The following is a 14,277-nucleotide window of genomic DNA, read 5'->3' as shown; positions in this document are numbered from 1 at the left end:
TTTTTTATATTATTTTCATTGGTGTGGCCCGTTTTACTTTTTTAATGGGGTTGATATTTGTATGTACGTACATACAGGTTCTCAACTGGTGGGTGAAGTGTATACATATCTTGTAAAGGCCGTGAAAATTTACTAATAATAGTAATAATAATAATAATAATAATAATAATAATAAAGATTTTTTTATCTTATCTTTATTTTATATTTATTTTAAATCTACCTTATCTCCTATCCTATCTATATCATTAACCCATATACTTTAAATATGCCTCTAACCCTCCCCGCATCTCTCAAGATTCAAACACCCAAATGTAAAAAGAGTTCTAATCGAAATTAGATATTAACAAAAAAGGCTACCTGCGATAACAGAGAAAGCAAGAAAGAGAGTTTTAGATTAATGCTTAGATCAGGTATGTATATCGTCCTCCTTTTAGTATTTTTTTTATTTAATGTATTCGATGTATGCAATGAACAGTGTGGATTGGCCACACGTTCATTGTATTGAATTATGGGTAGATACAATGTAAAGGTGAGGGGAGTATAACAATTATGTCATTATAATTGGTGTGCATCAGATCAAATTAGATTAGATCTATACAGATCATATGATCCCTAAGGCCAAAATATACAAGGGCCTTAAATTTCAGATCAATCTAATCATCAGATGGGCCACATTAGTTAGATCTAAAAGTGTTTAATAAAGGAATCTTAGATTTTTGAGCAAGTGTGGGTATGTAACACCTCGTACTTTACAGTACTCGAGTGTTACCATGTAGATTAATTTAATATAAATATATAAATAACACAACCTAAATATATACGCTATGAAGTGTATATACTTTGTAAAGATTTAAAATTTCATGCTAAAATGATATATACGTATTTAATGTATATAAATATTATGAAAATAATATTATATTAAATAAACATAAGGAATAATAATTTCACAACATAAAATCAAATTACAAATAATAATGTAGCATTGAATATCTTTTATAAGTATGTATACAAAAATTATTAGATACTTTAATGGAATTTTATATTATTTAACAATATTATCAAATACAAATTTAATTTTTATTAAATAAGATATTGTACAATCTTCAATTCATTTATACGTATAATATGATATTGTATATTATAAATTATGTATATTAATGAATGTGTGAACAACAGCATGTAATTAGTAGTATGTTAATATTAAGATTATATTTATATACATGTATGAGATTTCAAATATTTTAATTATAAATAATATACAAAAGTAAAGGAATCTATGTTAATATTAGTATTAGTTAGTAAAGTTTGACAAAAGCCTTACAAATAGCCCTTTAGGACCCTTTTAACCGTTGACGTCCAACTTCGGAATCATCCGACCAGTAGATTGACAAGAAACCATCATATGACTACAAATCACGTTGTGGGCCCCAACTAGGCATTTCATTGGTTTGATCTTTAGTCAACACCCCTAAATGAGGCCTTCGAAGATGAATGGACGGTGTGGATTCATCACAACCAACACGGTGAATCCCACACACGAGTTGCATGTGCACCAAGGGCGGAGCACCCGCTATGCACTAGGCCATTGGGTACGGTCAGACATCTCTGACCCGTGTCCCTCCAAAAAAGGAGAAAACTCTCCTTCTCTCCTTCTCTCTTAGTTGCAGCAGCCAACGGACGACCGTCTATTTCCTTGATCAAGGGCCCACATTCAGCATCCATCTCAATGATCCAAACCGTCAATCTGACTCGGACGATGGGGCCCACCAAAATTCAACTCACCTCACGAGTTGATGTACATGTATGCCGGCACAGTTTATGGTGCAACAGGCCCTACAAAACCAATATTTCCAAAAATGAAAATGTGTTGCTGCCAACGGGGCGATCCGCGCGATGTTGAAGCCATGCATCTTAGCCGTTCATCCCAATGCCATCTCGACCACCCGTTCACTGTTACGTGAAGTAAGGGTTTTCTGTGGAAAACCGAAACCAAAAACCACCCTAGTATCGCTGTTTCAAGAGAAACAGACGCGGGGATCAAATCCCAGCCTTCCATTCACATCCAACGGACCTAAGAGTACTGAAATCCCTATAAGAAGGGAGAGAAAATGCCCTATTCCTCCCATTCTATGGTAGCCATGAAAAACCAGCCGTTTCCTTCCTTTAGTGAACCCACCGCCCAAATCTCTCCCGAGCTTCCAAAACCTTACCTATAAGCTTCCAAGGATCAATACGAACCTTCCTAAAGGAGTCAATTGGAGGGAGAAACCCCCATCTGTCATCCGCCATTAACAGCGAATCATCTCCCTCGTTGAAGCCGAACCGAGTTGGGTCCGATTCATGCTAGAAATGGGGCCTGTTTGAGACTGTTTCAAGTGCTGCTGGATGCTTCCCTCATGTGTCTATAAATACACAACCGTCTTAGCTTTTAAAGACACCACTTGATTTCAAACACACAACTTGCCATCTTCTCTGTCTTCTTCTCATAAAATCATGTCTCTTATTCTTGGTAGTGGTCACTCAGATGGTCCTACCACTCAACGAGAGAGAAGGAAAGAAAAATTTGGTCGTGCTTGTGTAAATTATCACCCTTGTATCTGGAGTGATCGCTTCATTGCAGCTTCTGAAGATGACAAGGTGAGAGAGTTATTTCCATGTGTTCAATGAGTAAATCAGTCAGTGCCAATATATATATATATATATATATAGTTGGCGGAACGCTCACCTGCGAACTAGTTCGTACGGACTACCTACGAACTTTTTTGAGAACTCATCATATCTGATGATTCTCGAAAATCTGAACGGTCCACATGAAGCAGAACCTCATGAAACCCCCTGGTACCAATTTTTACTTTGAACCAAAACTTCGATGGGCCATAAAAATGTAAACAGTTTCTTCCCTCGCATGAGGAACTGGTTTGCATGGGTGTGTATATATGTTATGTTCCCAGTTGAACTAGTTTGATGAATTTTAGGGCCTTGCATGTAGGCTTCAAAGATATGGAATCTAGTAGAGCCTAAAGTGATTGCATGGGTGCATACATATTAAGTGTAATCATTTACACATACACACGCATATACATACATTTGTTTTAAGTAAAAAATTTTCTTTGTTTTAAGTAATTTAAAATTGTTGTAATTAATCATTTCTCCAAAATCTATAAAAATCTTGAAACCAATGTGATATTTCTTGCTATGATTGTCTGACTATTTGTGGCATTAACATAGGAGCTTGATCCAAGCACCAAGCAACATGCTGAAAACTGAAGGAAGAAGTGAAGAAAATGATTTTTGATATCAATAATTCATATCAAAAAATGACTTTGATTGATGCAATTCAACGCCTTGGTGTCGCCTACCACTTTGAAATGGACATAGAAAAGGAATTACATCGGATGTATGATGACAAAATTGATAATAATGATAATGGTGATAATCTCCGTGCTACTGCTCTCCGATTTCGACTACTAAGGCAACAAGGGTATAATGTGTCATCTGGTAAGTATCCTTCAAATAAATGATGCATGCATCTGTGTGCATGTATGTAACATGCATGCATTTGCTGACACATATGCGTGCCCACACACACACTCAGATGGAAAACAGATGTATGCATTTACATGCCCACACATGGCCACAACAGGTGCTTCATTCTAGTATCATTGCTCAGAGTCAAATAAAATCATTTGTCAAGTTCTGAAAATTTTGGATTGTGAAACAGATGTGTTCAGAAAGTTTAAAGACAATGAGGGTGAGTTCAAGGCAACATTTAGTAATGACATGTGGGGTTTATTAAGTTTATATGAAGCAGCATACCTTGGCATACATGGGGATGATATACTAGATGAAGCCATTATCTTCACCACCAAGCACCTCAAGTTGGCATTGCCGCATCTTACCTCTCCCCTAAGAAAGCTAGTAGAACTCGCATTAGAAGTGCCACTTTGCAAGCGCATTGAGAGGCTACAGTCAAGATACTACATCTCAATCTATGAGGAAGACAAGGAACGAAGTGATGTACTATTGGAGTTTGCAAAGTTAGATTACAATTTATTACAGTCCTTGCACAGGAGGGAGCTAAGAGAAATCTCAATGTAAGTTTTATACTGTGCATGTGAGTTTTCTCCCAGGAAATTAGCTAAACATCCAAATGGTTCAATATTCGTTTGTGCCATTGCTAGCAACCCATCTTGCAATAATCACAAAGGAATGATGATCTTATCCATCTGATCAATAGCATGTAATATGGACAATCGGGATTAAATATAGAAACAAAATAGCTCTGGTCACCATCTTATGATATAAAATGGGCCTCAACTGATAGCAAAAGTGGGCAGCTGATAGCAGGAGTGCAAAGCTGAGGTCACTATTGGTGCACCTCTTGCCGATTCAATTTTAAAAAAAAAATATAGCTAGCTGGAATGACTACATTCAGATAAACAGCACTATTTTTTTGAACTTTTATTGTACTTTCACTCCTATTCAAGTTACGGAATGTTGTAATACATAAATAGCTGAAAATAAAAACCAACTCCACTTTCCTTGCACTTTTTTCTCAACTAAACAGTAACTGAAAGACTCTTTTAGCCACGGCTGAAATATCTTGCACTTTTTTCTCAACTAAACAGCAACTGAAAGACTCTTTCAGCAACGGCTGAAATACTTAGTCAGCAACGACTAGCTCATTAGTCGGACTGACTTGTTACAACAAGTTTATCTTTCAACATTCTCCCCTTCAAACTTCATCATCCCGAGCATTGCCTTCAATCTTGTAAACACATTGTGTTTGAGGGGTTTTGTAAAAATATTAGCAATCTGGTCATGCATCCTGTAAGAAACTAATTCAACTTCTTTATTCTTCAAATGCTCTCTAATGAAATGATATCGAGTATCAATATGCTTGCTTCGTTCATGAAACACTGGATTCTTTGCCAGTGCAATTGCTGAACGATTATCAATGTAGATCTCTGTAAGATGATTCTGTGGAAATCTCAAATACTTCATAACATTCCTTAGCCATATACCATTGCAGATAGCTGAGCTAGCAGCAACATACTCAGCTTCACATGATGATTATGTTACAATCGATTACTTCTTTGATGTCGATATGAATGTTGTATCTCCCATACAGAACATAAATCTTGTTGTGGTCTTTCTTTCATCCAAATCTCTTCCCCCATCACTATTAGAATAACTAACCAGTTTGCAAGCTTCACTGGAAGTATAGAACATACCATCATTGATGGTACCTTTGATGTAACGAAGTATCCTTTTTGCTGCATTCAACTGTGATTGGTTAGGAGTCTCCATGTACCTACTGACTAATCCGACTCCATAAAGTATATCTGGTCTAGTACATGTCAGGTATCTTAAACTTCCAACCACACTCTTGAAATAAGTTGAATCAACATCTCCCTACTCATTCTTTCTCAACTCTAATCCCGTTTCTACTGGAGTAGTGACAGGATTACAGTTCTCCATTCCAAACTTCTTTAGAATTCCTTTTACATAATTGCTTTGGGAGATGAAGATTCCTTTCTCGCTTTGCACAACTTCGATCCCGAGAAAATGTGTCATTAGGCCACTGTCGGTCATTTCAAACTCTTTGACCATGTTCCTTTTGAAAATTTCAAACATACCTGAATTATTGCCGGTGAAGATCAAATCATCAACATATAGACATGCGTATAATAAGCTTCCGTCTGACTCCTTCATATATAGTGCATGCTCGTAGGGACACTTCTTAAATCCATTTTTTTAGAAGTAATCATCAATCCTTGTATTCCATGCACGAGGCACTTGCTTTAAACCATACAATGCCTTCTTCAGCTTGTATACCTTATCTTCTTGGCCTTTATTCATATATCCAAGTGGTTGATCCACATAGATTTCTTCTTCAAGATATCCATTCAGAAATGCTAACTTTACGTCTAGCTGATAAATCTTCCATTTGTTTTGAGCGGCTAATGTAATTAGCAGCCTGATGGTCTCAAGTCTGGCAATAGGAGCAAAAACCTCTCCATAATTAATTCCTTCTTTCTGCTTGTATCCTTTTGCTACAAGTCTTGCTTTGTATCTGTGGACTTCTCCTTAAGCATTTCTCTTTGTCTTGTAGACCCATTTTACTCCAATGGTCTTGCGGTCTTTTGGTAGAGTAGTCAGCTCCCATGTTTTGTTCTTTTCAATGGATCTAATTTCTTCATCCATTGCTCTCTTCCATCTATCTTCTTTGTTAGCTTCTTCAAAGCTAATTGGATCACTGCTCATCAGAAGACAATATAGAGTGATGTCCTCATCCATTGTTTCTACATACACATCATTCAAGCTTCGATAACCACGAGGTCTCATATCTGAAAATTCTCGTTCCTCTGATGATGAAGCTTCATTCCTTAGTGCTGTCTATTGTGGTTCTCTAACCACTTCTCTTGACTGATCATGCTCTTCTTCTTCTTCAAGAATTACCTCTGCATTTTTGGAGGATTCAATTCGATCCCAGTTCTAGGATTCATTTTCTTCAAAAATGACATCCTTGCTGAAAAATACTTTCTTGGTGATGGGATTATATAGCTTGTATCCCATAATTCTGTCACCGTATCCAACAAGGATACACTTTACTCCTTTATCTTTAAGCTTGGTCCTTCTTACTTCTGGAATTTTAGCATAGGCAATACAACCAAAAATTCTGAGATGACTCACCTTTGGTTTGTGAGTACTCCATGCTTCTTGTGGTGTCTTTGTTTGCAAACTTCTCGTAGGACACCTGTTTAGCAGATATATCGCACATGAGACAGCTTCGGCCCAGAAACTCTTCGGCATATTTTTATCTTTTGACATGCTTCTTGCCATGTTAAGAATCGTGCGATTCTTCCTTTCGGCTACACCATTTAACTAAGGAGTATAAGCTGGTGTGAATTGATGTCTGATTCCTTGTTGCTTAAGGAATTCTTGAAAAGTGTCTGTAGTATATTCTCCGCCTTGATTTGATTGCAATGTCTTGATGAGATAGCCACTTTGTTTCTCCATAAGAGCTTTAAACTCTTTGAAAAAACCAAACACTTCTGACTTTCGTTTAAGAAAGTATACCCATGTTCTTCTGCTGAAGTCATCGATAAAGGTGGGAGGTATTGATTTTTTCTGTTTGATATTGGATTTAACGGACCACATACATCTGTGTGGACTAGTTCGAGAGGCTTGGTTGCTCTCCAATCATTTTATTTTCCAAAGTTGTTTCTATGTTGTTTGCCCAGAACGCAGCTTTCACATATTTCATTTGAATGATGGATGCTGGGAAAGCCTTTCACCATATTTTTTCTTCCCAATTGTTTCAAACTTTCAAAGTTCAGATGTCCATACCTTCGATGCCAAATCCAGTCTTTGTCATTGATGATAGCATTTAGACATTTTGGAGTGTCATGATGAATAGATAGAGGGAACATCCTGTTCTTTGCCATCTTGACTCGAGTCACCAACCTTCCTTGAGTGTCAGCAATAGTCAGCTGCATATCTTTAAGACTAATATTATAGCCTTTCTCCACAAGCTGTCCGTGACTCAATATATTGGTCTTCATGTCTGGGACATAATAGACATTGGAGATGAAAGCATGATCTCCATTCTTCTGCTTGATCAATACATCGCCTTTCCCTTGAACAGGGACTTTTGAGAGATTGCCAAATGAAATCTCTCCTTGAATCTTCTCATCGAGTTTGGTAAATAAATTCCTTTTGCTAGTCATGTGATTGCTAGCTCCAGAATCGAGGTACCAAATATTTTGATCTAGATCAATTGTACTGTGTGCCATAAGACTTAATGAATCATCTTTAACTTGATCATTTTTTGCATAGTTAGCAAATTCATTAGCTTCATTTGATGGAAACTTACCTCTGCACTCATTGCTGTAATGGCTATACTTGTAGCAGTTATAACACTGAACACTTCTTTTATCACTGTTATGACGGTTGTTGTAACTGCCTCTTCTTTCTCGTCCTCTTCCTCGTGGAACATAATTTTGTTGCCCACGTCCTTCTTTATTGAAGCCTCTTCTACCATAGCCACCGTTTCTAGGTTCAAAATTTCCAAAACCTCTTCCACAAGATCCTCGACCTCATCCTCGTTGTGATGTCTCCCCCCAATCATGTCTTTCTTCAGTGATTAATAGCTTTGATTGCAAAGCTTGCTCTAATGCTTTATCATCACTCCTTCTATGCACCGTCTGTTCATGGGCTTGCAGCGAACCCACAAGTTCTTCCACGGACAGAGTCTCCAGATCTTTTGTCTCTTCTATGGCCACGACAATATAGTCAAATTTTGCATCTAAAGATCACAAAATTTTCTCTGAGATTCTCGTGTCTGTGAGAGTCTCGCCATTCCTTTTAAGCTAGTTTGCAAGTATCATAACTCGTGTATAATAATCAGCAATAGTTTCTGGGAGATTCATTTTCAAAGATTCGAATTCACCTCAAAGAGATTGGAGACGAATCTTCTTTACTTTGTCAGCACCTTTGTGTGTTTTGTAAAGTGTCTCCCAAACTTCTTTGGACATCTTGGCAGATGCTATGATCTCGAACGTGGATTCATCAAGTCCTTAGTATATGATGGACTTTGCTTTGCAATCCTTTTTCTGATCGGATCTGAGGAGTACCTTTTGTGCTTCTTCCAAAGCAACTTCTACTTCTTTGGAGACTGGTTCGGAGTAGCCATCCTCAACAATATCCATAACATCCTGAGCACCTAGTAGTGCTCTCATTTGAATGCACCAGTTGTCGTAGTTGCTTTTGGTGAGCTTCAGAATAATAACCTGCACATTTCCATTGGCCATTTATAAAAAATATAATATTTTCCTTATACCGCCTTCTGGAGATTGAATATTGAAAATCCGATTCCGTAGATGAGTCTAGAATGAACGAAATAGTTGGAAAGAACTATTGGATCGTCTGAATCAGGCTCCGGATACCTTCAACAAGGCTCTGATACCACTGATAGCAAAAGTGGGCAGCTGATAGCATGAGTGCGAAGCTGAGGTCACTGGTGGTGCACCTCTGGCCGATTCAATTTTTAAAAAAATATAGCTAGCTGGAATGACTGCATTCAGATAAACAACACTATTTTTTTAAACTTTTATTGTACTTTCACTCCTATTCAAGTTACGGAATGTAAATAGCTGAAAATAAAAACCAACTCCACTTTCCTTGCACTTTTTTCTCAACTAAACAGTAACTGAAAGACTCTTTCAGCAATGGCTGAAATATCTTGCACTTTTTTCTCAACAAAACAGCAACTGAAAGACTCTTTCAGCAATGGCTGAAATACTTAGTCAGCAACGACTAGCTCATTAGTCGAACTAACTTGTTACAACAAGTTTATCTTTCAACATCAACATCAGTTCTTTATCATTTCAAAGGACCGCAGTATGGTTCAATATTGCTAACGATCCCATCCATATGGTTTGGAAAAAATATGGATGTCTATAATACAATGGCCCAAATTTAAAGGGTTATGATCATTCATTCTGCATGATTTTTGCAACATGGCTTGCCCTAATGTTAAGTATGGATGGGAACTTTGGGTCATTAATTAGCCATCCAATATATCAATTCAAAGCTTTAATGACATTACTAACATTTCTTGACACACAAGGGAAGCGGATCGCGTACTGAGTAAACTCTCTGAGGTTCACCATGATTTATGTATTTTATCCACTCTGTCCATCCATTTCACTAGATAATTTTAAGGCTTGAGCCCTAAAATGACGCATATCTAAAACTGAAATGGACCAAATCACATAAAACAGTGTGAATTAAATGTATACCATTGAAAAATTATTGGGGTACTACCAAAAAAACAGGGCAACGCCGACACTTAAAAACCATCGGCAATGACCTTCCCTGACGGCTAAAAGCCGTTGGACGGTCCGTCAAGAAAGGGAGCATGGGCGTTGCTCGCCGACGAATTTAAACCATGTCTGTTTGTCTTTTCCCTTCATCCATGTCTATATGATCTTATGAATGGGTTGGATGACAAATAAACATCACTGTGAGGCCTAGCAAGGTTTCAACGGTGGAAATCATTATTCCCACTGTTTCATGTGATATGATCCACTTGAGCTCTGGATATGCTTCAATTTTGGCCTCAACCCCTTAAACGAGATAGAAAAATGGACGGAGGGCATGGATAAACCACATACATTCACGTTGGCACAACTAAGTTTACTCAGTACGATAAGAGCCTACCAAGTAACTCAGTAGGCAATCTGATTTCACACACAAAATGCTGATTTCATCAATGATTAATAGGGAACCTTCATATTGCACAAGAAATTAGTTTGTGCATACCAATGATAAGGCTACTCAAGCCATTAATATGAAGGCTCCCATCTTGCATACACCACGCCCTTTCCTTCCATTTAATGTGATTGTTGTTATTGTGCCTTCTTACTCATGTTTGCATGCCAACTTTCAAAAGATCAAGGGTTGTTTATTTGAAAACAATAAATACCAGGGCTTATAATCCTTGGCCCACATGTGCATAGTTAGAAAAGTTACCTTTTAACATGGGTTGGATTGTTTATGTGTCTTTCATAGCTGGGGGAAGGAGAAGGACTTTGTTGGAAAGTTTCCATTCGCCAGAGATAGAGTGGTGGAGTGCTACTTTTGGATATTAGGAGTGTACTTCGAGCCACATTATTCACAAGCTAGAAGGATGATGACAAAAATGATAGTCTTAACATCAATTATGGATGACATTTACGACGTATATGGTACATTGGAGGAGCTTGAACTATATACCGCTACACTTGAAAGGTTTGATACATTCACCTTACATGTGGGTTATCCTTGCACCGATCCAAATCATCCAAAAATGTAGAGATTGTGGTCCAAATATTGATGACTAAATCAAAATTAGTCATTCATGGTTCAAATTTGGATAAGGAGATCATCTGATCAATGAGATTTGTGGGATGCAGCGTCTAAAATGATGCCCACAATTTGTATGTGGATCGATCACGGGTATGCCATGTGTACAGTAGCTGATGGTTTCATATGGAGATTGTACAATGACCGTTTTTAGTTGAAAAAGTGCAATTGGGTACTTCAATTTTTCAGGTGGGATCGTGGCGATATCGATCAACTGCCAGACTACATGAAAGTGCTTTTTGTTGCAACTTTAGATGTGGTCGATGCGTTTGAGGATGAACTAAATCGGGAGGGAAAATCATACCGTGTGTACTACTTAAAGGAAGCGGTAGGTTGCAGTTCCATTGAAATTAAAACTGCAGTAGCCTAGCTAGGGCAGGTACCTACCACTGACTGAGCCTGAAGTAGACTGCGTCCTACCCTTACTGATCTCTGGTCGGGAGCCAGCAGATTTGTGTGGGGGACCACCGTAATGTATCTGTTTGTCCATGCCCTCCTCTTCTTTTCTCATGTCATTTTAAGGTACAAAAATCAGGCAATCCAATGCTCAAGTGGACCACACCGAATAGTAAGCTTTGGTTGCATTAAATGCATAAAACATTAAATGCAAGTCATCTTCCATTGTATTAAATGCAAAAGTCATCTATGGTGTAGTTCACTTGAGCATGGGATCTGCCTCATTTTTGGGTTAATACCTCAAATAACCTGAGAAAAGGGATGGACAGGTGGATAAACAAATACGTCATGGTGGGCCCCCACAAATCTGCCCGCTTCCCGCTAGAGACCACCGGGTAGGGCACAATCTGCTTCGACTGAGCCCATGTGGTTAGAACTTGAATGAGATTCACCCGGTATATCAGGTCTTATGCCTCATAAGAAATAGTTGGGATAACCCACCATTAGTTTTGTGTAGGGACCATCCTGATGTTTATATGCCACCCCATCCAATCATATCATGTGCCTAATCCACAAGAAAGGATGGCCGAAAAAGTCTCAATATTCCAAGACTAATATGGCCAATATAAAATGAGAATTTTTGTACATTTTAAATTCCTGGCCCACCCAAGTGCTGAATCCACAGTATGGGATGAAAGCAAAAAAGGGGATGGAGTGTTATACCGGGTGGATTTCATGCAGCATCAAATCATTTGTGGACCTTAGATATAGTTACCACTTAGCTTGTAGGTACCTATGCAGGGTTGCCAACAAATTTCCTTAAACCATCAATGTGCATTTTGAATGGTTTAATCGGTAAAGATAGCCTAGCAATACATATAATTGTTAATATTGTTTCTTTCCTTCTTTTATTTTCTTTGTTTATCTTCTAATTTTCTTTTCTCTTTTTTGTTTTCTAGTTTAAAAATCTGAACAAAGCCTACTTAGACGAAGCAAGATGGGCTAGTTCAGGATACGTGCCAACCCTTGAGGAGTACATAAGTGTTGCTTTAATGAGTTCTGGTTATCCTATGCTTTCTGTGGCATCTCTCATTGGCATGGGTGAAGACGTAACAAAGGAGGCCCTTGAGTGGGCCATCCATGTACCACCAATGATTAGGACTTGTGCTACAATTGGCCGACTAATGGATGACATCCCATCAAACAAGGTATGGTATATCCAATGAAAAAAGATACTGTCCTTAACCCTTGTGTTGACCAAACACATTAGCTAGCCATTTTTCTGGGACAAAATTTTTGTACATGTGGCATATATGTAACTCGAGTTAAGCCCAACTTTATATGAGTCATGATCCATAAATTACAATGAACTGACGATCCTAAGTGGCCTATTGATGGACATGTAATGAATAATTAAGATGGAAAATAGCGAACAGACCAACTGCAGCAAAGAAATGTCCACTAATCATAGGTCAGGATCATCTAATCAATCTTCTTTTTTTTTTTTTTTACTTTTACAAAGTGGGTCTCACAGTTTAGATGATTTGATTAGAGTTACATATATGCCGTAATAGCTAGTGCCTGAAGCATTCTGCCCTGTTATCAAATAAGTCTCTTGTTCAAATGATTTTGAGAAAAAATTTAATTTGTTAAAATGATTTCATTAAATTTTAAAACTCTTAATTTCAATTTTTTCATAATTTATTTTATAATTATTACTTTTCATTTGTGAAAATTTTTAAGAGACTATTTCCTTGATTATATGAGAAACACTGAAAATGATTCAAACTATCTATATATAGCATAAAAGGTTTATCTTCAGTTGATGACCACCCATCGCATAGGCCCTTCCTTAGAGATTGATTGTCTTTTTAAGATTAATTTAATCAGCCAATACCGATATCCAAGCATTAGCAAAGAATATGGATTGTCCAAATTGATCATATGCTGTGTAACTTTATAAATAAAAATAAAAGTCTTAGAAAAACAAAAATCTATTTTGAAAGGAATTTATTTTACAAATACAAAAATAAATCTCTACTATTTAATGAATTTAGATGAAAACATAAAATTGAAAAATACATATTACCCAGAGCAAGAAGAAAATAGAGATGAGTGATATTTTTTTTTCCATCTAATAATGTGTGTAGCTTGAACAAGAGAGACAGCACGTTGCATCAGCAATACAGTGCTACATGAAAGAGCATGCAATCTCGTACGAAGAGACTATTCAAAAGCTCCAAGAAATGGTTGCACAAGGATGGAAAGACATCAACAAGGAATGCCTTAAACCCACTCCAGTTCCTATGGCTGTGATTATTCGGGTCCTGAATCTTGCACGCGTGCTCGAAGTCATATACCAGCATGGAGACCTATACACCAATTCCAACGTTGAAACCAAAGAACGGATTGCAAAGCTGCTTGTGGAACCCCTCCCGCTTTGAGATGATGGGGCATGCTCTATCTTATTATACATCAACCGTTATTCTTGTGATGTGTCAGCGGCAAGAGCCTAACTAATATTAGCTTTATTGAATAAAGAAATGGCACAATTATATATCAGCTATTAAACATTTCATCCTGCATACATGAAAAATTGGGCCATGTGAATGACAGGTTAGATATTGGACATATGCCATGTTATTAGAGCTATAAGTTAATAAACCGTTATACATATGAAGCTTCCATCCTTGGCACCGATTCAACCTTTACCTAACAAAAAATGAAAAAGGAAAGAAAATGTATGGCTTGTTAGGATTGCTGAAGAATAAAAATGAAGAAATGATATTTTGTTGGGAAACACCATTTCTAAAATGTTGTGGGAAAGTGTTAACAGTGAAAAAGTACTTAAATCATATTCAATTTCGGAGCAACGAACGGAATGTCAAATGGAATCAGTGTGAGTTAAGAACGGAATCTTAGATGTTATTAAAATTACCTTTCAAAGAGTCTGGAATCTCTCCTTTCTAA

The 14,277-nt window shown here is 37.4% G+C and overlaps 1 protein-coding gene across 2 annotated transcripts; it reads left to right on the top strand.

Annotated features, from left to right (window-relative positions):
* The first annotated feature begins 3,240 nt into the window (after positions 1-3,240).
* Positions 3,241-13,962, top strand: LOC131235067 (beta-cubebene synthase-like). Of its 2 annotated transcripts, none has more exons than XM_058232171.1 (6): positions 3,241-3,498; positions 3,722-4,094; positions 10,579-10,797; positions 11,101-11,239; positions 12,267-12,515; positions 13,458-13,962. In XM_058232171.1, the coding sequence occupies exons 1-6, from the start codon at positions 3,285-3,287 to the stop codon at positions 13,749-13,751; spliced, it is 1,488 nt and encodes a 495-aa protein (XP_058088154.1). In that variant the 5' UTR covers positions 3,241-3,284; the 3' UTR covers positions 13,752-13,962. The 2 variants fall into 2 exon arrangements, with proteins under 2 accessions (XP_058088154.1, XP_058088156.1); XM_058232173.1 differs by having other exon boundaries at positions 3,243-3,498; positions 13,468-13,616.
* Positions 13,963-14,277: the final 315 nt, after the last annotated feature.

Source organism: Magnolia sinica, chromosome 19 (assembly GCF_029962835.1).
Source record: "Magnolia sinica isolate HGM2019 chromosome 19, MsV1, whole genome shotgun sequence".
Taxonomy (NCBI): domain Eukaryota; kingdom Viridiplantae; phylum Streptophyta; class Magnoliopsida; order Magnoliales; family Magnoliaceae; genus Magnolia; species Magnolia sinica.
The sequence above is the reverse complement of the archived record's forward strand: the minus strand, read 5'-3'. Positions and strand labels throughout refer to the sequence as shown.

Excerpts from the sequence above, each read along its gene's own strand:
- LOC131235067 (XM_058232171.1), top strand. The coding sequence starts at position 3,285 with ATGATTTTTGATATCAATAATTCATATCAAAAAATGACTTTGATTGAT. Across the intron at positions 10,798-11,100 it reads TATACCGCTACACTTGAAAG|GTGGGATCGTGGCGATATCG; the intron begins GTTTGATACATT and ends TCAATTTTTCAG. Across the intron at positions 12,516-13,457 it reads ATGACATCCCATCAAACAAG|CTTGAACAAGAGAGACAGCA; the intron begins GTATGGTATATC and ends TAATGTGTGTAG.